This window comes from Diplodia seriata, assembly GCF_021436955.1.
Source record: "Diplodia seriata strain FDS-637 chromosome Unknown scaffold_2, whole genome shotgun sequence".
Lineage (NCBI taxonomy): Eukaryota > Fungi > Ascomycota > Dothideomycetes > Botryosphaeriales > Botryosphaeriaceae > Diplodia > Diplodia seriata.
In genome coordinates, this window is record NW_027117309.1 from 2,513,978 (window position 1) to 2,537,517 (window position 23,540).

A 23,540-nucleotide genomic window follows, 5' to 3' on the forward strand; every position below is an offset into this window, starting at 1 on the left:
GCCGAAGACACATTCCATTTCGCCTCACAGTAGTAGTCGCAGTGTTCACGAACGAACGAACGAACGAACGGACATCAGCAGCAGACACGGACAGACAAGCATACAACCCCAGGATGCGCAAGACCGACCGCTCTGGCCTGATGCCTTCCGGGGGCCGTTGACGCGCCAACGACACAGACGCGCCTGAGCGTTGTGCGTGCGCGCGCGCGCCATGTCGGGCTGGCTGGGCTTGGCGCACAGACGACAATCTTGGGCGCAGCTGGGATGGGATGCTTATGCTTTTGGGATCCAGGCCAGGCCCCGTCATGGCCGGCGTCCGCGTCCGTTCGTCCATCGTCTGATCCAGCGGGCACTATTTGTTGTACGGCTTGTTGGTTGTGGTTGTTGTTGTTGGTCACGAGGGCGACGATGACAAAAAGGGAGAGAAAGAGAGAGATAGAGAAAGGCGGACGGAGGAGAAGGGGGAAGAAGAGACGAACACAAGAACAGGTAACGGGGAAAAACAAACGAAAGCATGTCGGACGGAGGTATGTAGAGGAACTTATCACCGGAGGGATGGGAGGGGAGCTTCTAGGCAGTACATAGGCGCGGGATCCGAAACGGCCATACTGCATACTACGCATCCTCACGGCTTTCCGCGGCGGCGGCAGGACAAGGACATGGGCACTACATAGCCATGAGCTGAAAAAACAGCAACAGTCCTAAAATAGACGTTGGTTATGTCGCCATCGCGATGCAAAGCGGCTCTGCTGAGGGAGCAACCGACGTTACTACTGTTACATATGTGTCGGGTAGATGCGGTGTGGGGCTGGCGGTGTCGTTGGGCCGCCAGCCTCACGACGCGCTAGCTGTGTGCCGTGGCATTTTACCGCGCGGATGATGTCACTCCTCTATTCCTTGGCTCGCTAGCGGGAACCACGGGGCGGGCAAAAACGCGCGGCAGCTGGTCGAATGGCAGTCTCGCATGTCGAAAGAAGGCAGCAATGCGATTCAGCTAAATGCGTATATTGTGATTCGCGGTTCCGCCGAATGACGCTAACTTGGCTGTAGCCCCATCTGGAACATTGCCCGCTCCGCTTCCCACTGGCTGTAAGGAGGCGAGCTGAATGCTATTCTGGAGCAGTCCATCTTCCCTACCTCAGTAACACCGGAGCCACGGATATAACAGACTCGCCGTGTTGTTGTCAAACAGTAGGGACTGCCTGGGAATGACGAGTTGCTGCTTCAAAGTATCATTTCATCAACGGCATCTGCAGACGTGAATCCTTTTTCTACATTGTGTTGTACAGCTCCGTCGGGACAGAGGTCATTATACATACTTACGAGCATCGACTAGATGAGGGCCTGGCCTCTGTACATGCCCTCCCTGACGTCCTTGACGACATCAGCACGGTCTCCCTTGCCAAGCAACACGATGCCGCGCCCACGCCTGCCCATGCGCCCGGTCCGGCCGAGACGGTGGATGAAATCGACTGTCGAATGCGGCACATCGTACAAAATGACGTACTTCACCGCGATCGTGTCAATTCCACGAGAGCCGAGATCCGTAGCCACCAGAACCTTCGTGTTCGCAAGGCTGCGCTCGCTCTTGGGGCTTGTTGTGGCTTTATCATTCTTAGACACCAAGCCCCGGAAAGCGGTTAGGGCTTGCGCCTGCCTCTGGTCCGAAGTATCTCTGTTCAGCGCGATGGAATCGATACCTTTGGAGACAAGGTACTGGGACAACTCAACAGCCTTCTCGCGTTCGTTGACGAAAACGATGATACGCTTCGTGCTGGCCACCTCTTTCTGGTCTTCCGACTGCTCTGCGGCCGAACGGCCAATGTTCCAAATCGTGTCCGCGCAGGCAAGATCCTTGTTCCCCTTGTACGGTTGCTGGTCAACTTGAACAACTCCAAGTTGGACACGCCTAGGAATCGCGTGTATGTTGGGCGTGACCAGTCTTTTGATGTCAGGGAAGCGGTTTCGCAGGTACGTGTCCATGCTACGAGGGATAGTCGCCGAGCAGAAAATGAGCTGGCGCAACGACGGCGTGGCTCTGTCGATTATGGCAGAAGTGAGGGGCGAGAAAGAACGATCAAGAAGCGAGTCTGCTTCATCGATAACAAGATGACTGACCCGGCTGAGGATGTTAGGATCACTCTCCGCAATGCTGGACAGCAAATGTGGAGTAGCAATGACAATGTCTACACCACCAGGCGCAAAAAGCCGGTTCCTGATCACTGTGCCCGAGTAGGCAGCCGATATGAGCGATGATCTGAACTTTACCGTGTGCGAGAAAGATTTGACCACCGCGCCAACCTGATCCACCAGCTCTGCCGAAGGGACGAGGATAATGGCACGAGGCCTCCCAGCATTAGGGTTTTCCTCGCCCGCGAGCGGCGGCGACTCAAGCTCAAACATCTTTTCCTTTCTTGCCTCTTCCAACTTTGCCTTCTCTTTCTCCTCCTTCTCCTTCTCCTCCACCTCTGCGCGTTTGATCGCATCCATGATGGGAAGGAGATAGGCAAGTGTCTTGCCTGAGCCTGTCTCAGCTGCAAGCAAGAACTGTTGCATTTCTGTAATCTCCGTCCCGGAGGTTCGCCTCGATCCTCTGGGGTGCATGTTGAGTAGGGCGGGAATGGCCACGCGCTGGGCTGGCGTAGGGGTAATGTCCTCCAGGCCCCGCAGGCCTTCCGTGAGGATCGAGTTTTGTATGACGGGTAGCAAAGGAAATTGCTGGAAGTCGTCAATCTCGGCGATCCGCTGCTTCACATCCGATCGATGATCGTAGGACACGGGGCTCAGGGCGCGCCGCTCCTTCAACGACTTGTACCATCTGGGGTCTTCCTTTGGGCCTCTGCTCTTTGCATCTCGGGACGGTTTGCCGAACTTTGAATCTTGACGGGACGCTGGTGCCGGTACTTTTGGTGCTTGTGCCTGGAGACTACGGGGGACTTTTGTGCGATTGAGACCAGCGAAGGGACCCTCCGGTCTGCGGGTAGTGGGCTTTGTTTTTGGCTGTGCGACCTTGGGCGACAGTTGCATGCGCGCAGGTTTTTCGCGCCTCTGGAACTGCGAGGCGAAGCGTGCCTGCTGCCATTGCGATGTAGCGGCCGCGGGGAGGCGGCCGGGGAAGAGGGTGCGAAGTTCGCAGAAGGGACAGAGCTGGGAGGAGGCGCGAAGCATGGCGAATGACATGTAACGGGCTGGGCAACCCAAGTAGAAGGCGACTAGAAGAGCAGCATCGAAAGATCGCAGCGGAGCAGGGGTACGAGATGAGGCGACCCACGAAGGATCGGTCGCGTGGAGGGGAGATGGCAGCAAGAACTTGGAAGCGCGCCGCGGTGACGTCCGAGAATTTTCGCGACGCGCGAGTCGGAGTCGGCGTCGGGCGCGGCGGAGTGGCGGTGCTCGAGCCCTGCGCCCAAGTCGTGGCCAGCCAGGCGCTGCCTCTGCGCTGCCTGCTAGAGCCGCAACGGCGCAGCACGCACGCAGATTGCAAGGCGGTTCTAATTGCCGCGCGCAGCGGGCGCAATCACCGCGCGCTTGGGGGCCGCCGTTACACGGCTGGTGGGCGAGGCCACAGCTGCGGCTGGGGAGGGAAAACGGCGTGTCGCGCGTCGTTTCCATGGTGATCGCGGGCAGCGCAGGCGGGTGGAACCGCCGTCCGTCAACACACACCAGCAAAGCACGGTTACTACCCTCCACACGAGCCCGCACATCATCGTCATCTCCCTCCACCGCTCCATAAACACGCTTCTCCTCCTTCCTCCTCCTCGCGCATCCCCAGCGTCGCCATCCCTTCTCTCGTCGCCCACTTTGCATGAGCTGGCCGCGCCAGTCCGATCGCTCGTTAGTGCTTGCTTGACTGCTGAGCATTCCTGCCTGCGTTCCTCCGTCGCTCGGCCAATTGAGCGTCGTCGGCCCACGCAAGCTCCAGCCAACCGGTCGACATGCCCCCGGAGGCCGTAAGTCCATACACCGCCGTCCACCGGCCGTGGTCCGCGAAACTCACCGCCGCCAGGTCCAGCCTCTACGCATAAACAAAAACAGCCCGACGTCGTCGCCCGCGAAGATGAGTGCCACCGGTCCGCTCTCCGAGATCAGCCCCATGGAGCACCGCCGGAACTCGCCCAGCCACAAGCTGGCCACAAAGGTACCACGCGCCGCATTCCACGCTGCACGTTGCCCACGTTACTGACGATGTGTAGATTACCGTCCCGACCCAGGACACGCCGCCGTCGGAGACGTCGCCCTTCGGCTCGTCGTCGAAACACCGCTTCTGGCAGTCGCGCGACCCCAACTCGCCCGACGTCGAGAACTCGTCCGAGCGCGAGCAGCAGACCCTGTCGCCCAAGCGCAGCTCCATCGAGAACCTCATGAAGGCCTCTCGCGTGCGCAACAGCACCATGTTCGCTCGCGAGCAGAAGAACGAGTACGACCCCACCAAGCTGCCCGTCGTCGAGCGCCCGCTCGCCACCCACCGCCCTCTTAGCGCCCAGGGCTTCGTACCGCGCGGTTTCGATCCTCTGCGCAGCCGCGAAATCCCCAAGAAGCACCAGCACAGCCGCAGCACCGACAGCGCCGACTCGACCCCGAGGGGATCGCCATCCAAGTACGACGGCAGCTACATGACCAACTCCTCGTCCTCCTCCCCGACAAAGACGCATGCCTCGCCTCTCCGGTCGTCCCTTTCGCGCAATGGAAGATACAGCACGAGCTACGACGACTCGAGCGCAGTCTCCTCCGACGACGAGCGGCTAGGCGAAGGCCCGCAACGTCCGTTGCGTCGCCATGCGAAAAGCGTTACCTTCGAATCGAAGCCTCCTATTGTCAACGAGTATGAAATGGTGACACCGGAGCCTTCCCTAGCATCGCGCGAGGGCAGCGAGTACTCCGACGACGAGGACGAGGAAATCTACGAATTTGAGGGTGATTCGTTCGAGCGGGACGACAGCTTCGATGAGTCGCTCGAGGACACAGAAAAGACGCCCGTGGTATTGCCCGGCGACTGGCGCCACATGAGTCCCGAGGCTGCGAACACCGACCTGGCCGATTCTTTCGATGACCCTTTCGACGGTGCAGAATCAAGCCCTCCGCCGACCGCTCGGCCTAATTCTCAGAGCACCGAGCACGTGCGCCAGCACTCCAGCGCATCCGATCCCGAGCAACGCCCGCTTCCGCCTCTTCCTCCCATGTCTGCCTCTCCCGACCTGCGTGGAAGGAGAGAATCACTCACCGGTCTTTCTGCTGTCGCCGAGCGTGCCAGTAGCGCTCACCGCTCGTTGCCTTCGCCTCCCCGCATCGGAACAAGCATTTCCAAGTCGGATATTCTCAGCATGGGTCGGAACTCCCCCATGTCCCTGGAAGATCGCCTTCAGCTCATGGGCATCCATGGATCCCGTGAAACGACGCCTACTATGGATAACAGGGATGAGGCAGCGAAGGAGGCGGACCACGAGCGGAAGGACAGCCAGGACGCATTGAAGGCCGAAGAAGAGCCTGCTGAAGACGAAGAGTCAGCACTGGACGAAATGGACATTCCACACATCTCCCGCGAGTCGATCCTGGAGAAGGTCAAGAGTCGCAACTATGATGACTACGAGCTTCCTGAGCAACCTTCTATGATCTCAGAGCATGGCTACGGGGAGCTTGAGATGTACGACCCCGATGTCCCTATTCCTTCCCGTGAAGTTTCTTCCAACTTCGACGAGCATGTCCCCGAAGAGCCTGCCCAGGAACCGGCCGAGGAGCCCGCCGAGGTCAAGAAGGAGGATGAAGACGTCACGTTGGATTTCAACGCGATCCCGCAGCTCCACAGCGGTCAAGGCTCGCCTGACGACCAGGACGATGATGAGGAGGACAACTTCAGCGACGCGGGTTCCGTGATTCGTCATGATATCAGCGGCACGGACCTCGGCGACGATGACGATGCTATCCGTTACTCAACCACTCACGACGATGACGAGGAGAGGCAGGCTCAGAACAATGCCACGGATGAGGACGAGGGCCCGCCTACCCCGAAGGCTGACCGCGCAGCCGCCGACGAGGCATCTGAGGAGGAACGCCAGAAGGAACACCAGAAGGTTGCCGATATGCCCGAGTTTGGCTCGTTTAACAATGAGGATGACTTCCACCTCCAGCTCCAGTCGTACCTCGACAAGAACCGGAGCACGCCCGCAGTGGACTCGGCTCCTAAGCTCGAGCCCGACGAGGACTTCCTTCAACGCCCGCTTACGCCGGATGACGAGCTCGAGCTTCCGAAGGCGCCTGGCGTGGATAGTGAGGGCGAGCCTGGCACCCCAGACTCGGTCATTCGGAATCCTATCGAGCCTCCGGAGCGTGAGGACTCAGCGGAGGTTGAGGATCCCATTGCAACAATCAAGGCTCCTGGTGGTTCGTTGAGAACTCGTCCTTCTGCCACGCCTTCCGACTTTGCCACGATGGCAGCTACTCGCCGCAAAGTCAGTGGTGAGGTCCCCCCGCCCATGCAGCAGGAGCGTAGCCCCACGCGCTTGTCCATGACTCGTGAGGACGAGGATGAGGAAGAGCCGTCGCACCTCTCTAATGTCTCCGAGGAGCAAGAGGCTACCACGGATGACGAGACGAAGAGTGAGGGTGATCAGCCCAGGCGCCGTCAGAGCTTCAAGATGAAGATCGATCTTCCCGTAGGCGACATCGGCGAAGACTTGAGCTTCGACCTTGATCGCGAGTTCGACCGTGTTGTCGAGGCTCAAAAGGTACAACAACCACTATTTCCTGTCCCATCTTATGCCATGTTCTCTGCGACTTCACCTATGGGATCGGCAGCGAGCAACGGCGGAGGATTGGGTATCGGCCAACAGAATATGACCGCTAACAGTAGTTTCCGCACACAGAAGGGTTACCTCATGCGCCAGAACACGAAGGTCGTCGTCGCCAGCAGCCGCCAGTTCAGTAACGAGGCCCCGCCCGTGCCGTCCGGGGATGGCTTGGCTCCCCCTCCCACTAACGATCGTGGCGTGGTGCCGGCGCCCGGCAATAGGTCGGGAAGCGGTTCCTCGTCAAAGAAGAACCGTGACCGCAGCAACACCTGGACGACTGAGCCTTGGAATGGTAAGATGAGGCGCCGCAGCATTCGAAACGCCTCGAACTGCTCAGTCACCGTAAGCGAGTCCAGGCCAAGGACTGCTCCCGGTGTTGCACCGCCGCTTCCTGGTCAAGAGAGCGCTGTCTCGGATAACTTCGGCGACATGTCGATGATTGACGAGAACGACGAGAACATGGAAAGAGGCAGACTATTTGTCAAGGTTGTTGGTGTCAAGGATCTTGACCTGCCGCTGCCAAAGAGTGAGTCTTTCTTTGCCCAAATGATCGGTTATGCGATGCTGACGTTTCGTCCCAGACGAGCGCACTTGGTTCCAGCTCACACTGGATAACGGCCTTCACTGCGTTACAACTTCTTGGCTTGACCTTGCGCGCAATGCCCCGATCGGCCAAGAGTTTGAGCTGGTTGTCTTGAACGACCTCGAATTCCAACTGACCCTGCAAACCAAGCTCACGCCGCCCCCGAAGCCGAAGGTTACGGCACCTCCGCCTGCTCCTGCCCCCGTCAAGCCGTCGGGTCACAAGAAGTCCAACTCTGCATTTGGACGCCTGCTAACCTCGCCCAAGAAGCGCAAGGAGCAGGAGCGCAAGCAGCAGGAGGAAGCTGAGCGTGTCGAGCGTGCCGCCGCACTGAAGGCACAGCAGGAGCGTGAGGCAGCCAGGCGTGCGAAGGCCAACCCGACTTCCTGGGACCTTCTGCATGATCTTGTTGCGGCCGATGGTTCCTTCGCACGAGCCTATGTCTGCCTCAAGAACCATGAGCGTCAGGCCTACGGTCGCCCCTTCACAGTCGACGTCCCTTGCTTCAACGAGTGGGCGTTGGAGGACGCCGAGATTGCCAACAGTGTCAAGAGCAAGAGGGGTGGCCCCGTTCGCCGTCCGCCGTACAAGGTTGGCAAGTTGACCTTGCAGCTGCTTTACGTGCCCAAGCCTAAGGGCGCTACCGATGACGACATGCCCAAGAGCATGAATGCTTGCATTCGCGAAATGAAGGAAGCCGAGGAAGCCAAGGGACGTGTTTGGGAGGGACACCTCAGCCAGCAAGGTGGCGATTGCCCTGTAAGTGTTCTCCCCTTCAACCAGTGGCAGCGCTGGCGAAGAAGTGGTTATATCCTGATTAGTCTTTTTAGTACTGGCGCCGCCGTTTCTTCCGGCTCTCTGGCTCGAAGCTCACAGCTTACCACGAGACTACTCGCCAGCCTCGTGCCACGATTAACCTCGCCAAGGCGGCAAAGCTTATTGACGATCGCACTTCGCTGGTTCACAACAAGGATGGCAGCCGCCGCAAGTCCGGCTTTGCTGAGGAAGACGAGGGCTATGCGTTCGTCGAGGAGGGTTTCCGCATCCGTTTCGGCAACGGCGAGACCATTGACTTCTATGCCGACAGCGCAGCGCAGAAAGACAGTTGGATGGACCAGCTCTCGGAAGTCGTCGGCAAAAGCACCATGTCTAGTTCGACCAAGGCATGGACCGAATTGGTCTTCAGGAAGGAGAAGGACGAGAGGGCGGCCATTCGCGCCCAGGAGAAGGCGGCAAGCATCAACTCGCAGGAGACGGATGACTCCAGATTCGACCCCACTCGGCCTGGCTTGTACGACAGGGAGACCACCAACAGCGACTCGGTCAGCGCCAAGCGGTACCACCGACGCAGCGAGATGCCCCCGCCGCCGCCTATTGACAAGAGCCCTCGGCACCATGGAACCGGGCCCCGGACGTCTTCGCGCCGTGGTGAGGTTAAGTCCATGATCTTCTAAGCCTCGCTCAACCCGTGCCATTCGCCTGGCGGCTAGATGGAAGGACGCAACGCCAATTTCCTTGGTCCTCTTGCTTGCATTTCTTTAGTGCCGATACCCATCTCTTCGTCTTGAACCTCTCTTGCGCTGCTTGCTCGCTGCTCTCAGATACCTTCTGCTGCTGGCCAGTCCCTGGATGGAATAGACTTTGCACGGGCTCCCGCCCGACAAAGGATGATCTTCTCCGCGGTTCGTTTGTTACTTCGACCGTCCATCGTCGTCGCCTTTCGAAGTTTCCTGGGATTTGGCGAAGAACGCCTCCAGACGTACATCATCACTGTCCAGAGCTCTCTCCCTTCAATTCTTAGCTTTTGCTGGCCAACTTTTGAAAGCTTACGTCCCCCCACTTCCGAGCCGGCGTACGCGGGCTAGTTCTCTCAACTACCGCAGCTGCTCGGGTTACGCTCCTTAACGAAAATTTTCCTTGGTGCCGCGGATGGAAACCAAAATCTTCTTCTGTGTTGCCAAGATGTTGCTTTTTAGCGTCTTCCTCCCACTTCGAGTAATTGGTTCAGTCGGCGAGAGTCTCGCCGATGGTTGGTGGTGGTTGACCGGGGAAGATGATGGTAGTCATTGTTGGTGGTGGAGAATCATGGTGCGATCTCTTTTCTTTTTGCATGGGCGTTTCCCTCAGGATCAATGGAAGGGAAGGGAGTTGTATGAAGTCTGGCTTTTGGTTCTCCTTGTTTCTTGTTTCTTTCTGTGTTTCCTTGCTCTTTTCAATTTTTTCTCAATCATCTCGGGGGAGGCGCTTTTTTCCTCTCTGGGCTGGTCGACGGGGGATAGGATTTTCCTTTGCTCTTCTCCTTTGGACATCATGGGTTGGTTGGTTGGTGGGGGAAGGAGTGGAAATGGTAACGAAAGGAAACAAACAACGGTACGAGACTGACGCTGTGTAATGACAAACCACAAAAGAACGAGCTACGTACGTAACAACGTCTTTCTCTCACTCTCTCTTGCTCTTTCTCTCTCCGATTCCTGGATCTCTCTAGTCTATTTGGGAAGACGGGGTCGGGGAGGGAAAAAGAAGGGTACATACATACAGCGGTTTCATTGAAATGCCATCTTCAGTATCTTGGATACATTTTTTTTTTGAGTGCGCGCGCACACCGCGTTGAGTGAGGACGGTGTGCTGATGGTGGTGATGTGTGTTGTTGATGGTGGTGTGGTGGGTGTGGGTGGTGTGGATGGAGGAAGGGGTCCGCGAGTGTTGGTTGTTGTATCTGCTCTTCGGACGAGAGAGAGAGAGAGAGGGAGTCCAAGGAAGAAGGAAGGTGGGAATCGGTAGGAGACAGGTCCGGTGTTGCGAGGGCGAAAGTGGGAAGGGCCAGTATTTGGGTCCGGGCGGGGGATGAGATAGAGAGAGAGGCAGGGAAAGAGGGCGGCGGGAGGGAAGGAAGAGAGGGGCAGGCGGGTGGCGGGGGGTGGGTGTGGGTGGCTTTTTCGTCGCCCTACATCTTTGTACCCTGTTTCCCCCTTCTTCACCTTCTTCTCTCTTCTGCCGTCGATGACGTTCTGGTCAGGGGACGTTCGTTATACGGGGTTGGGTGGGATGGGATGACTCGTGGTCTAGATTTTCTCCTCCCTCCTCGATTTGTTTACTTTTTGCCCGACTGGGTGCGGGATGTGCGCGCGCCGGATGCGGCCGCAAGTGTGGAGTCGATCCAACATGTGCTAAGGTATCGATTTTGCTTGCGTGGGGGGTTTGGTTGGTTGGTCGGTCCCCCTTCGAGCTAGCTCTCTTCCCTCCTCTTCCCTTTTTCGATCGCGCTTCCCTGTCGTCCCGTCGTTCCTGCATCGTGTGGCTTTTTTTTGGTGTGACGGATTGGTGCCTGAAGGCTGGCTGGCCATTGACACACATACACACGGACAAAAGAAGAGAAACTAACGATTCAGAGGGCTGGGAGAGGTCGAGAGCCATTCGTCAGGAAAGGAAGAAGACGTTCCAAAGCCAAGCCTTCTTCCGCCGGCCGGCCCCCACTTCCCTTCTTTCCCCCTTCCGGCTTACTGGATTCGGACCGGGCCATGATGTCACCGGCAGAGGGAGGCTTGCTGTGGTGGGGACCCTGAAGAAGGAAGGGCACGAAGGAAGGGAAAGGGTGAGGAGAGGCGGGTTTGCTTCCGGTTGCAATCTCGGCGCTTCTTTTTTTTCCCCTTCTCTCTTTCGTCACAGGTGTTGGCCTTACTATTTTATCGTCTATCTGACATTGATTGACTGTTGCTGGGTGAACCGGTGGTTTTTGGAGAGAGAAGTAATATCGAGAGAAGCGAGAGGAGCGGGAACAGGCGAGAGCTTTCGCGGCGTTGTACGTCATCATCGGTCCGGGAGCATTGAAGAAAAGGGGATTGCATATATATTGCGCATGACGTTGTTTTGTCTCGGGGTGAAAGAGAGTAGAGGGACGTGCCGAGTCTCAGGAAGGGAAGTTTGCAACACAGCCTCAGTCTGTCTTCATGCATGGTTGTGTTTGGTCCATTCCGGATGGTAGCGAAAGGATTGGACGTGGGTCAAACATCTACGAGTGCCGCCCGCCCAGTTCCGAGCGGAGCGAATGTTGAACCTCTTCCTCTCTTTTTGTTCTTTATCTTTCTTACTTCTCTCTCGCGATTAAGAGATGTTGTCTCTTGATTCACGACCTCTGCCATTCCACGGAATGAACCGAGCTGCGACTGTTACGCGGCCTAGGTGCGCGCATTTTTCCTTTTGCGTTTTGACTTTTGGCCATCAACGAAGGAGGGAGTCTGTGCTTGCCGGCCGCGAAGAGGCGGCGCATTGGGATCGGCGGCCGTGTCCGCGTCAACGGTCTCAGCACATGGTGTGCCATGCAGATCGGCACCTCCCGCTCGTGCGCATGTCGCGTGCCGTTCCTGAACGTGCGCTGCGCCCTTATTAATAGCCCGGGGTGTTTATAATGACCCCGTAAGTGTTACCGTTCGGGAAGGTCTGGCAGCCATGGTGGCATGCTTTCCACAGCACCAGAACGCAATCATGGAAGGATGAATAAAGTAAGACGGAAGATGACGGCTGTCACCAATCGAGCCACCAAATCAGCCTTCCTACCGCATTGGTCGAGACAGGAAAAAACTTGTTTGCTTATCGGCGATTTGCTTCCAAATACCTCGATCTCCGAGAGGCCGTGTGACCTGTGACCGGCGGTGCCTGCGGGAATCGGGCCTCGTCCGCCGTGGCGATCTCTATTGCATGCGCAGCAAAGACAACGATCGATGATGAGCTTACCTACGTCGAAACATGGACTTCGCAGAGGCGGTCCGCAGACCCGTCGTCTGCTCTTTGCCACCATGAGAAGAAGACGCCCGTTCATCAGATTGTCTTGTCCACTCGGAAGTTGACGGAAACGCCTACCTATCCTCAAGCTGACGGGAACGATCCATGGACATATTGAGAGCTCACCGAGTGTCGTGCTTTATTCTCCAAGGCTGTTCCGGCACCCGACTGTGGTTGTAATCCAACTGTGACGCGTTTCCCCTGCCCCGGAGGAGGCATCTCGAAACTGTTCATCCTTCCGGTGGTCTGACTCGCCGATCTCGCGGGGACACTGTCACTGGAGTTAAACCCGCGTTGCTAAGGGAACTGTTCTTTTGGCTAGCCGTTCTGGAACTGACTCTTGCACAATCATCCTGCGGTCTTTGCCGCAGGAGCATGACTTTTGGACCTGTCAGGTCGAGTGCTCCGTTCCAAAGACTCTTCAGATCGATTGTGAAGAGGAAAAACCCAGTCATCCCTTCCATGTATTGCTTCCATTAAACCAGCTCTCCAATGCAACCAGACGATAAAGAAAAAATAGTTCAAATATATACAGTACAAGAATGCCGTGTCATTCAGGAAGAAGGGAGGAATGCAGAAGAGCGCCACGACTCTCGAGGCGCAGGGGAAAACTGCGCAATGTCGATAGTGCTCTCATCTCGCTTTCTGTTCGCATTCAAAAGCTCGCTCATATCCCCGCCTCATTTTTCCAACTCCAGGGAAGTGCAAGTCATAGCGAAAAAAGAAACGACGAAAGAAGTGACACGAAGATAGAAAAAGAAAAGCACCTAGAAGAGCTCCTTTCACTCAAATCCCCATCGATCCGCAAAATAGTACATGGAAAGCCATGATGAAGAGATCGCTTCCACGAAAAGAAATCTCAAACCTTCCGCGTCATGTGCTGATGAAGATGGCTCTCCACCGTATAGAGCTGTTGAAGTCCGATGTCGCGCCTAGGCCTCCCATCTCAAACCGCCATACTCAAGCGGCTACTCCTCTTCCTTAGCCCTCTCTTCAAGCTGGACGGGGTCCCCTCTCCATCCAGACCCATGCTCCCGCTCCTTATACTCTCGCTCAGCTCGCTCGCCCTCCTGTTCGCGATGGCCATCTGCAACTGCTTCTTCCCCTTCCTGATCTCCCTCTCCTCGCTCGGGCTCACGAAACGGTTGATTTCGCGGTGGTCCATGATCCTTTTCTCCTTGTCGTTCTTTCCTTCCTTGTCCGTCTTCGGCCAGAGATAGCCGTACAGCTTACTGTGGCGCTCGCAGCGCGGACACGCTGCACGGGTGAGGTAGGCGTCTTCCTGGACGAAGTCGGAATCGCAAGTGCGGCAGCTGACCCAGCGGCTGTACTTGGCGCAGAGAAGAAGTGGGGTCAAGGTGTAATCGCCTGGGTAGCGGCGGTCGGGGTCGAGCGGTTCATCCGTGGAGTCGAGAGGGTTCTCTATGGTCGGGATGGGAGCGGCCGAAGTACCAGTCGCACTGTTTTGAGAACGTGTGCGGGGCGGCGTGTTGAGGCGCTTTTGCCGGACGAGTTGCTGGTTGTCGTCATCAAAAGCGACACTGTCAGAGAGCTCGGAAAGTTCTGATTCCTCTAGAGGCTCGTTGGCCGGGGTGCTGGTGCTCGTGGGTTTGGCGATGTTGACCTCTGAGGTATCGACCGTGATCTCGATGGCCGGAATCTGTTCGACTTCTAATTCAGTCTTGATCTGTGCGTCCGTACCGTCCGACGGCGGGTTCGCCGAAAGGTCTTCGTCCACGGATGTGGCGGCAGTCGATTGCGAAGAGTGTTGAGACGCATCACTGAGCGAGCCTGGGGAGCTGGCACTGACGGATTCCGACTCTGCAAGAGTGGTAGCCAGAAGCCTGTCCCGCTGGTGACTGCTGCGAATAGACCTTAGCCTTGCCATAGCGGTCGTCATCGGGCCCGGCTCCTCTTCAGAGGATTGAGGCGTGTCCTGGCTTTGCTGTGATTCCGTGCGCTCCATCTTGATGTGAGTACCGTCTATCGCCTTGAGGCGCTTCTGGCTTTCTGAACCTGAAGATGTCGGCCTTGCTTGCTCCTCCACCTCGTCGGCTTTTCTCTTTGTTCCTCTGGGACTAGACGTATTCGATATCTGCGGTGTATCGGCCTTCTTCTTTCCGCCTTCCCGGGCCATAGGCTCGGTGGTAGTGTCGCGTGAAGCCGTTGCTGAATCCGTTGCGTAGCGTCTCTTCTTCCTGAACGAGTACGGACCCTCCTGCGGCTGAACCTGGCTCCCGGAGTCATCCGTGTCGCCATCAACGTCTTTCTTTGGCGGCCCCCAGCCGTTCCTGGCCAGTTTCTCGCAAGTGACACACAGGCACTCGCAATTGTCCTCACCAAAGTAGTCCTCGCCATACGACACTGTAATCTCCTCGCCGACGTCGATGTCCTTCTTCGAGACGATGGCCATGCCATTCGGGCCGGCCGTTGTCAGTCTCGCGTTCGGGTCGCAATCGTGGTTGGCGAAGCGCGCGGGGCCCAGGAAAAGCGAAGGAGCCTTCTTGCGGCTCGACATAACGATGCTGAAATCACGCTTGTTCAGGTCCAACGTCTCCTCCTCCTCCTTGGTCATGGCGACCTGGATACCGCACAGGTACTTGATATTCTCATTCTTCCGGATGTCGCGGCGCGCACAAACAGCGGCTTCGTGCTGGGTGATCGTGTAGCGGTTCGTCGTCGACACCTCCCAGGGGCAGTCGGGCATGTACAGGTTGATGTACTTGCGGAAATGGCGCTTGAAGTGCTCCTTCTCGTCCTTGGTGGCTAGCTTGGCCAGATAGCGCTTCAGACCCGGCAGCTCGAGCAGCCGCTCTTGCGCCCGCGCCGGATCTTTGCCAATGGCCACCGACTCGCGCAGAATCCGGGCGATGTCTTCTTCGAGGATGCTCCTGACCGGCGAGTAGCGCGTGCGATTCTTGCGGATCGTGGTCCAGAAGTACACCTTTTGCGCTGGAGTCAGTCGGGCTCGGGTCGGCGGGTTCTATGCGCAATCGCTTACCTTGTCAACCAGCACATCCGTCGATAGGTCGTCATACTGCGCGAGTTGCGATAGGGTCAAGCCGCCCTTTTTCGCGAGCGCTTCTTTGAGCGGCGCTTCCTTCTCCTTGGCCATGGCGAGAGGGAGAAGAAAGGGCCAAGAGGGCGCAACGGTCCTGGGAGCAGCGGAAGGAGGCCGGCGCAGGCAGGGTGTGGCCGAGGATCACACGAGCGTGGCCTGGGGTTCTTGAACTGGGGTTGAAAAGGGGAGGTGACGTAGACTCGCAGGGAGGGATCGTGCGTGGATTTGCGGCGCGGCAGCAAAGCTGAAGGAACACGGAAAGACAGGCGCTTAAGCTTGCAGATTGATAGAGAGAGCGGCTGAGATGCGCGAAGAAAAAGAAAAGCAACGAGAAGAAAGAGCGCGCTACCTTGGCAGCAGCGCAAACTGAATGAATTGCAGACTCATTGAAGGGCGCAAGGGAGTGAGGCAAACGTTCGTTTCACGTTTCGGCGCAGGCCTGGGAGCGCGAGGTGCAGAGGTGAGGCGTGAGAAAGCGGAGGAGGCTGGGGGGACGGACGAGAGAGGCAGGCCAAGCAAGCGGAGCAGCACAGGCGCATGGACAGGAATCTCCGGCCGTTCGGCGGCCAAGGAAGGGCTGCTAAACGCAGACGCAGCCCATTATTGGCGGCGCTGGTGACAGCCCCAAGGCCTGAGGCTGCCCGCGCCGCTGCCGCACCGCACCACCTCCGAGGTCTGCGGAACATCCCGCCGACATTTCTCGCTCACCACCACCGCGTCGCCGCCAAAGCTATCCCGCGCCGCTGTCCCTGCCGCCGCTGCCGCACCGCATTCCGCGTCGAAGCCAAGGACCGCCGCCATGATCCAGCTCAAGGTCAGTCGCTCTGCCGCCCGCGCCCGGCCCCTGCGGCAAGAAGCCCGCGCGCCGCGCCGCGCATCCACCGCGACCCGCCCGCTGACTGAGGACCGCGTACAGACGCTCGTAAACTGCATTGACAACTCCGGCGCGGCCGTCGTAGAGTGCGTCAAGGTGCTGCGCAGCAAGAGACCCGCCACGATTGGTACGTGAGAGCCTGCAGGCGCCCATCCACCTGCCACCTGCGTCAACCGACTGCACCTCCGCCCTGCCTACAGAACGCCTCCCACCCGTGCCCTGTTGTGCTCGCGCCAACATCGCTGCGATACCGTCCATTGTCTGACAGCGTCGTCACTCCGCAGGTGACCGCATTGTCGTCGTCGTCCAGAAGCAGCGCTCTTTCGGCCCCGAGTCTGGCGGCGGCAGTGTCTCCGTCAGCGCTGCGAACAAGGTCCGTCGTGGTGACATTAGGCACGCGGTCGTCGTGCGTACGGCGAAGAAGATCCAGAGGCCTGACGGCAGCGTTGTCAAGTTCGACGACAATGCTTGCGTGTTAATTAACAAGTCTGGCGAGCCCATCGGAAGTCGTTTGAACGGTACGTACTTCCAGTCCTACATTTGTTTGTAGATCCTGCGTTTGGGAAACACACAGAGCTGCAAGTTGCAAGGAGAGAAGAAGCTGACCAAAGCGTCTATATAGGCATCGTTGGTCAAGAGCTCCGCAAGACAAAATGGTCGAAGATCCTCTCCCTCGCCCCCATGCATCTATAGACGATTTCATTGCAACGACAAAGAAAAGCATAGACAAAATTGGAAGGATCAGGGCGTATGGCGCATGCGAAGCGCTGCATGCATATGTGTATTATATCTGTAGTATGCTGGATGCCGGGTATCTGGGTACTATGACCACCCAAGACTTTTCATCATCATGAACGCCGTGTATAACCAGGAAACCAGCCACCAAAGTACATCTCACTCCCATCTAAACTCCATGCAGAACCATTTTTCGTCGGTCATAACCTAGGTGCGCTTACTAAACGCTCTGAAAATGCCATTTTGTGATTTCGGTCCGTTGAAATCTGGGTATGATACAGTTTGTCAGGCGCGCAGCATTGTGCTCACTGCCAGACGTGGCCGCACGTAGGGCTGACGCAGACATAGTAAAGTTTCTGGATAGTGTCAGCTGGAGCTATTGCTTGTGGTCCAGACGAATGGGTAGCATACCATGCCGGTCTCAGCGGTACGTTGCTGCGACTGGAAGAACACCGCCTCGGTCTCGCCGCACTTGGGACATGGTTTGTTGGACCTGGGCAGCTGTTCATGGAAAGCAACAAGTCAGCGGGCAAAGCTCCCAAGGCTGTGCAGCGCGACTAACGACATTTGCATGATGAAGAAAGCAAAATCAACACAAGGATTGACGCCAGTGAAGTGCCCTTTCAAGACTCCTGCGTGCCGTTCCGCTCTGTCATGTGCGACTGTCCGTTAACGTAGTCGTGGTCCATCATGTCCGCATCATCATCCTCGTCGAAATCGTATTCGTCGGCCGGGCCGAGCGGGATCTCTTTCGGGCGGTTCGCAGAAAGGGCGTGGTGCGGGTCTTCATCGTCGGCCTCTATGAACAGGCCGGCGTCCTTTGTTTCCTGGCCGCAGATCTCGCAGAAGATCTCTTGGCCGCACATGGTGCAGAAGGACGGCACGTCGTCCATCACGTTCACATCCTCCACGTCCATGTAGGGGCTCATGTTGCCGGAGTGGTGGTGATGCGGGGGCGCGCCAGTGTGAACAGCAGTGTTACTAACCGTCGGGTCCTGGCCCAGGTCGCTCGTCACGCCGGCGGTCTCGGCGGCGGTGTTGCTCATCTCGTTGCGGTAGATGCACGACGTGTCGGCTTCCGTGTAGTAGTTGCAGGTGCGGCATGCGAACTGGAGCGAGTTGCGGTCTTCCGGGTTTTCCCTAGGGTACAGCAAGTTCGAACTGCGATGCGGTTAGCTGTAGGTCTTGAGGAGTAAGGGCTTCCTTACCAGTCGGCACAGAACCTGAAGGTGATCTTCTTGGGCTCGGTGTTGCCGCCATCGGACGGCGTTGGGCTGGCGTAATCGGCCATGGGTACAGTAAGTAGACAGAGAGGGCCGGAAAGGGTGGAAAGCGCGCGAGGGTTAGCTACGGCGGTCGTGGTGGGAAAGGGTGGTGAAATCCGGGGGTGCTCGGAGGGTGCGGTGCGGCGAGTGGAATGGAGCTTGCTGTGTTGTTGCGGGAGAACCCTGGGAGGCGATCGGCAGCCGGTTTTGACTGCTTCACAATGCGGCCCCAGTGCCACCCGTCGCCTTGGCAGCACTGACAACGGCCCAACTTGCAGACAAAGCGAACAGTCATCCACGGCACAAGATGCCCCCTTCTTGCGTCGAGCATGACGTGTTCATAGCAATACGCCTCTCGTGTCCCCTCATCTAGGGCAACATGACGAAGTCACGCGCAAAAACGCAGAGTGACTTTCTCGGGTCACTCGCAACAGCATCAACCCAATTTTTCCCCCAGCAGGCAGTGTGGGCTCGGAACGTCCACATTTCGCACGGATGAGGTAGGCTTGCCCAAGAGAGCTGACGGCCCTTCCGTGAAGACTGCAAATGATACGTAGAAGACAAGCTTTATGTTGGAAACATAACAACTGGCACCCTTTCGCCGGCAATACCGCAATACTCGGCTGGTAAAATCCCCAAACAATCCTTCCTACTCAGTGTATGCGGATTAGATCCTTCACCCGTGCATTATCAACATCGTGTCCCAGAGATATTATCAAACTCCGATGATTATGGTTCCTCCTTGGTTAGTCTTCTCGATAACGCCGGCAATGGGAAGACCATGAGAATGGGGCCTCTTTAACTGAGCCTTGGGAAGCACATGTAAGACGACCTTCTATGATGCACATTTGAACAGTCGAGTGTAATTGGTCGTGGAACGTGATATGTTCCAATTTGGCACGACAACCGACCATTGATGTGAGCGCTTCGATCGAGTATGGTGATTTTCTCGCAACATGGGGTTTAATGCTAGCAGCTCGTGTAAGTCTCAACAGAAGTCTAGATTAAAGTGCGAGGCCGCTGACGTGGTACCAGCCATAGAGTTGCAATGATAGAGCCAGGATGCAGTGGCTGTCGTAAAAGGAGCACCCGCGCCAAACACGAGTGGTCATGTACCAGAGCTAGCGTTTATCTTTAGAGACAGTCTACAATCAAAGGTTGTCGAGGCCACCCGGGAATGATTCGAGAGGGCTTACACAAGACCATACATTCGTAAATTGAACGACGACCCATTGCGATCAAGCCATCGCGGAAGAATGAGGTTTAGCATTGAGCCGCAGAGGGGTACACTTGGCACGTGCAAACACATTCTTGGGGGTTGCGCACGCTGTCGAGTCAGAAGTCGGACGTCTCAGTGCTGGGGGCTTGCATTCGCGGAGCAGCTTTGCCCAGTGCGGCAGTTAGATTGGCAATGCGCCGGGTTGGTCTCACTTTAGAGCCTCTGTGCTGTGGAAACATTGCCCTGCTAGGCATACGGCTGAGAAGAAGGGGTCATAAAACAGACTCACATGCACTTTGGTAGCCCTGTCCCGATGATGCGCCATAGATGGGATCCGAAAAGGCTTGCTCTGGGCCATGCGATAATAATAATGGGGCTGAGGCCTGGGCCAACGAGGCTGGGACCGGGGCAGGCGGGACTACCAGCAACATCATATGACAGCTAGGGAAGCTGGCATCGCCATGGCGCTACCCGGGAAGAAGCGTCGGGCTGAGGTCTGGTGTGTAGGTAGGACGGTGCCTGGCAGGAGAAGATCGGCGGCGGGGTCCGAGCGGCTGCTGAGGTGACGATGCCGCCTTGGCCGAACCCCGCGCGCTTGGGCGTGTGCTCGCGACCATCTCAAACATCTGCACTTGCGCCTACGACAGCCGCGCTACAACAACAACCGCACCCATAGCGTCGCGCTATCATCCGCACCCACCATCGCATTCCCTTGCATCGCACCTGCTTCCTTGACTCAAAATGGTAGGCTGAATGGCATCGCAGCCCCCACCATGTGTGCCGCTCGTTGACGTCCCTTTCAGGCTGAGACCGGTCTTCCGCCTGGGTGGGAGGTGCGCACCTCCAAGTCCAAGGGCCTCCCCTACTACTTCAACACCAAGACCACCGAGTCGCGCTGGGACTCGCCCGAGGGCACCGACCCCGACAAGCTGAAGCTGTTCATGGCCAACTACCACAGCACCAAGGCTGGTGACGCTGTGTCTGGCGGAAGCAACGATGCCATCCGGGCAGCCCATCTCCTCGTCAAGCACGAGGGCAGCAGGCGGCCATCGAGCTGGCGCGAAGCTAAGATAACCCGTACGAAGGACGAGGCGGCGGAGATTCTGAAGGGATACGAGGAGCGCATCAAGTCGGGCGAGACGACGTTGGCGGAGCTAGCCGTGACGGAGTCGGATTGCAGCAGCGCACGCAAGGGTGGTGACTTGTGAGTTGGCACCGGCTGGACAGTGCGCAGTCGAGTCGCAGTTAACATGTTGGCAGGGGCTTTTTCAAGAGGGGTGACATGCAGCGTGAGTTCGAGGACGCGGCATTTGCGCTGCAGCCGGGCGAGGTCAGCGGCCTCGTGGAGACGGCGTCTGGACTCCACCTGATCGAACGGTAAGTGCATAAAGCGCCGATCGCGCGGTCGAGCCAGATGCGCACGTAAAGGTCGTGCAGAAGCTAACGCATCGGAATGTCATGCTTCCAGGCTGCCGAACGCGTGAGAATGTTGCGGCTCTTCCATGAGCATCTACGGCCACGCAGCGGGGGACCTTAGCCGACGAATGACAAAGGTAGAATGGACAAGAGGCTAATGGCATGTGAATTCCTATGGCAAGCCCAGCCGTGTTTTGGGCAGCGGATGAAATAATTGCCGTGGTCGAGTTTCTATGTAACCGGAGCGCGGTGGCTTACTGCTGCAAGGGGCCACGAATACGCCCAACAAGGGCCGCTGCTCGATCCGGCGCCTGCTGCGAGATCTCCACCGCCTGCTTTGTGGTTGTCCGCTCGCTCACAATGACCCGATAATGATCCAGAGCTTTCTATCACCAGCCGAGCCGGCGACGTGCACGCCTCACGTACAATTATGAAGCTTATCCTACGACATACTGACATGCGGCCAGCTGCAGCGTCCGCCCATCCCAGACTAGCTGCGCTCCCTCCCGCACTCTGCGCAGGCCCAGTAGGGCGAGCCAGATCATGCACGCCGCTAAAGCACACGCGTGCGTCGGCAGCATGCCGCGTGCAGCCCCCACACCTCCGCCTTTCTCTTCTTTTCCATTGTCGTCCAGTTGGTGCACTGCGCAATCTGCGCTTCTTTCTTTGATCCGCTCTTATCCGAACAGCAGCGCAGCCTTACCGCCAGATCCGGCTTAGTGCAGCGTTGATGCAGCTACGCAAGCCAGCGCAACGCTCTTGGAGCCCAATTATGGCGCCGCCAGCTGAGCCAAGCTTGGATCTGCTAGGCACTGCCACAAGCGCTTAGAGGCCGGGCCTGTTAGGCGTGGCCAGCGTTTCGAGAAAGCTCTGGAGGATGCCGGCGATGAAGCCGCCTGTACCGCATCCGGATTTTGGATGAGCGTTGCGTCAGGCTGCCGCCAGAGTGATTGAAAGGCACGACCTCCGAAATGGTGCCCTCTTGCCGCCGCTTTGACGGACGGTTGCAAGACGGGGCTAGGTTGTGCCTGCCGTCTCGAGGCTTATTTCAGAGAGCGGCCGCCCCGCGATCCCCGTCATGTTCCCCGCCACACATGGGCCCGGCTGGCTGCGACTCAACCGACCCGCGGTCTTATACTCGAGTCTGCCCAACGCTGCGTCAGCCCGCACCCGCCTTACCTCTTCGCCATTTCTTCCCGTTCAAGCATTTAAACCCTTGCCGGGAGCGCTAGGGAGCACCCGCATCACTCTCATTGACGTCCCAGACCGGAACCTCCACAATGGCAATCACTTCAACATACGCTTGCGCCCCCTCCGCGCCTTCGTATCTCTCTGCAAACGGAGGCTCGCCGCCACGCAATCACTACCGTCGTCCCTCACTGAAAAAGACACTCATGCCCGTCACAGCAGGTGTGTCTGCCCGGCGCACCCACTGCCCGAGAGACGTCGATGCCTTCAGCTTCAGTCCCTCGCACCTGCCTACGTGGAGCATGGCGCAGGATCTTTGGGAGAGCCTTCCTGACCGGTTGCGACCCCACATAGTGAGCGTGCAGCATGCCGGAGCAGCTGTGCTCACAGGTTTTGAGCGGCTGCAGGAAATCCGGACTACATTGCTGTCCGACCTTGAAGAGCAGGACGAGCCGCAAGACAGTGTCTATGGCAACGACCCTATCGAAAGCAATTCCCCCGCGGGACCCGAGCTGGACATTTTGCTCAGCAACATGAACTTCGATACCTTGACCAAGGGCCCGCGTTCTCGGCACGACTCGCTCGCGACGCCCGCGCTCTCCACACCGTCTCTTACTCCCTCGGGCAGCAGCGACGTCCTTAGTGACCGGTCCGCAGTCTCGTCGATGCCCGGAACGCCGGGCGAGTCCTCACCGGTCACTCCCGCCAGCCCTCCGACCATTCTCTCTCCGTTCAATTTCCCGGTCGATGACAAGTTCGCCCAACAACAGTCTCACACGCCGCCGCCCACTCCTCCGACGTCACTAGCCTCGCCTGTCTCTTCCCCGGACACCGAGATGCCCTGCTCACCCATTTGCACTCCTTCAACGCCGAGTAATTTGGTCAACGTCTTGTCCCCGCTGCGCCCATTCATCAACCCGCCGCGCCACCCGCATGCTACGTACTACGCTGCCGAGATGGCGGAGCTACGTTGCGTAGCGTTGGTGCGGCTGCGGCACGCCGCGCGCCGGGTTGACGCCGAGTGGGGCGAATGTAAGCGGGTGGGTGTCGTGCGTCCGTCCGAGCGCGACCCTGACGCACGGATAGCCAAGGAGTTTGAGCTATGGTGGTCAGGCATGAAGGGAGCAATAGGTGCGCTTGAAGAGAGGGTCCGCCGAACTGAGAGACTGGGCTTGGGCCTGAGCGGCCTCGTGTGAACGAGCCCAATTCTTCACGTTGCACCTGCCGAACATTGGGGCTGGTGCAAGACGTTCGGATTGTGGGGTGGTTGAGAAGGATAAGCACCCTTCCGCTTCTTTTTCGTATCGGTTCCGTTCTGCTGTATCTTTTCCTTTTTCACATCCGATTCTCTCCTTTCTCGTTTCCAAACTAGGGATCGCGTTTCCTCTTTCTGGCGCTCACAACAGGTTCCTATCGGATGGAAAGGGCGCATATGACATCACAAACATCGTTGGAGTCTCGGAGCAAAAGCACAAGCATGCGCATATCAAATCATGCGGGGATCGGCATCTTTCACTCACTCGGTATGGGTACCGCACGACGATACGCGCCTATCGGTAAATGTAGCTTTTGATCATCTCCTTTTCTATTGTCCACATTATGGGAGGAGTTGGAGGGAGCCGTAGTGATGGGGTT

At 57.6% G+C, this 23,540-nt stretch overlaps 7 protein-coding genes across 7 annotated transcripts; 4 read left to right on the forward strand and 3 right to left on the reverse strand.

Moving 5' to 3' along the window:
• Positions 1-1,332: 1,332 nt before the first annotated feature.
• MRH4 (RNA helicase) lies at positions 1,333-3,027 on the reverse strand (the record flags this gene model as incomplete). The annotated part of the gene is made up of 1 exon (XM_066773603.1): positions 1,333-3,027. The coding sequence occupies one exon, from the start codon at positions 3,025-3,027 to the stop codon at positions 1,333-1,335; it is 1,695 nt and encodes a 564-aa protein (XP_066636170.1).
• A 1,030-nt stretch (positions 3,028-4,057) lies between these two features.
• BUD4 (Bud site selection protein bud4) lies at positions 4,058-8,822 on the forward strand (the record flags this gene model as incomplete). The annotated part of the gene is made up of 4 exons (XM_066773604.1): positions 4,058-4,138; positions 4,194-7,311; positions 7,367-8,127; positions 8,199-8,822. 4 exons carry the CDS (start codon positions 4,058-4,060, stop codon positions 8,820-8,822), a joined length of 4,584 nt encoding a protein of 1,527 aa, XP_066636171.1.
• Positions 8,823-13,093: 4,271 nt separating this feature from the next.
• Positions 13,094-15,262, reverse strand: set9 (histone lysine methyltransferase Set9; the record flags this gene model as incomplete). The annotated part of the gene is made up of 2 exons (XM_066773605.1): positions 13,094-15,091; positions 15,149-15,262. The coding sequence occupies 2 exons, from the start codon at positions 15,260-15,262 to the stop codon at positions 13,094-13,096; spliced, it is 2,112 nt and encodes a 703-aa protein (XP_066636172.1).
• Positions 15,263-16,007: 745 nt separating this feature from the next.
• Positions 16,008-16,775, forward strand: mrpl38 (mitochondrial 54S ribosomal protein uL14m; the record flags this gene model as incomplete). Its single annotated transcript, XM_066773606.1, has 4 exons — positions 16,008-16,022; positions 16,125-16,209; positions 16,367-16,600; positions 16,705-16,775. The coding sequence occupies 4 exons, from the start codon at positions 16,008-16,010 to the stop codon at positions 16,773-16,775; spliced, it is 405 nt and encodes a 134-aa protein (XP_066636173.1).
• Positions 16,776-17,440: 665 nt separating this feature from the next.
• SLS55_002121 (uncharacterized protein) lies at positions 17,441-18,108 on the reverse strand (the record flags this gene model as incomplete). The annotated part of the gene is made up of 2 exons (XM_066773607.1): positions 17,441-17,978; positions 18,026-18,108. 2 exons carry the CDS (start codon positions 18,106-18,108, stop codon positions 17,441-17,443), a joined length of 621 nt encoding a protein of 206 aa, XP_066636174.1.
• A 1,934-nt stretch (positions 18,109-20,042) lies between these two features.
• On the forward strand, positions 20,043-20,682 carry pin1 (peptidyl-prolyl cis-trans isomerase Pin1; the record flags this gene model as incomplete). The annotated part of the gene is made up of 3 exons (XM_066773608.1): positions 20,043-20,045; positions 20,105-20,505; positions 20,562-20,682. The coding sequence occupies 3 exons, from the start codon at positions 20,043-20,045 to the stop codon at positions 20,680-20,682; spliced, it is 525 nt and encodes a 174-aa protein (XP_066636175.1).
• Positions 20,683-22,111: 1,429 nt separating this feature from the next.
• SLS55_002123 (uncharacterized protein) lies at positions 22,112-23,101 on the forward strand (the record flags this gene model as incomplete). Its single annotated transcript, XM_066773609.1, has 2 exons — positions 22,112-22,117; positions 22,313-23,101. 2 exons carry the CDS (start codon positions 22,112-22,114, stop codon positions 23,099-23,101), a joined length of 795 nt encoding a protein of 264 aa, XP_066636176.1.
• Between the last annotated feature and the right edge of the window lie 439 nt (positions 23,102-23,540).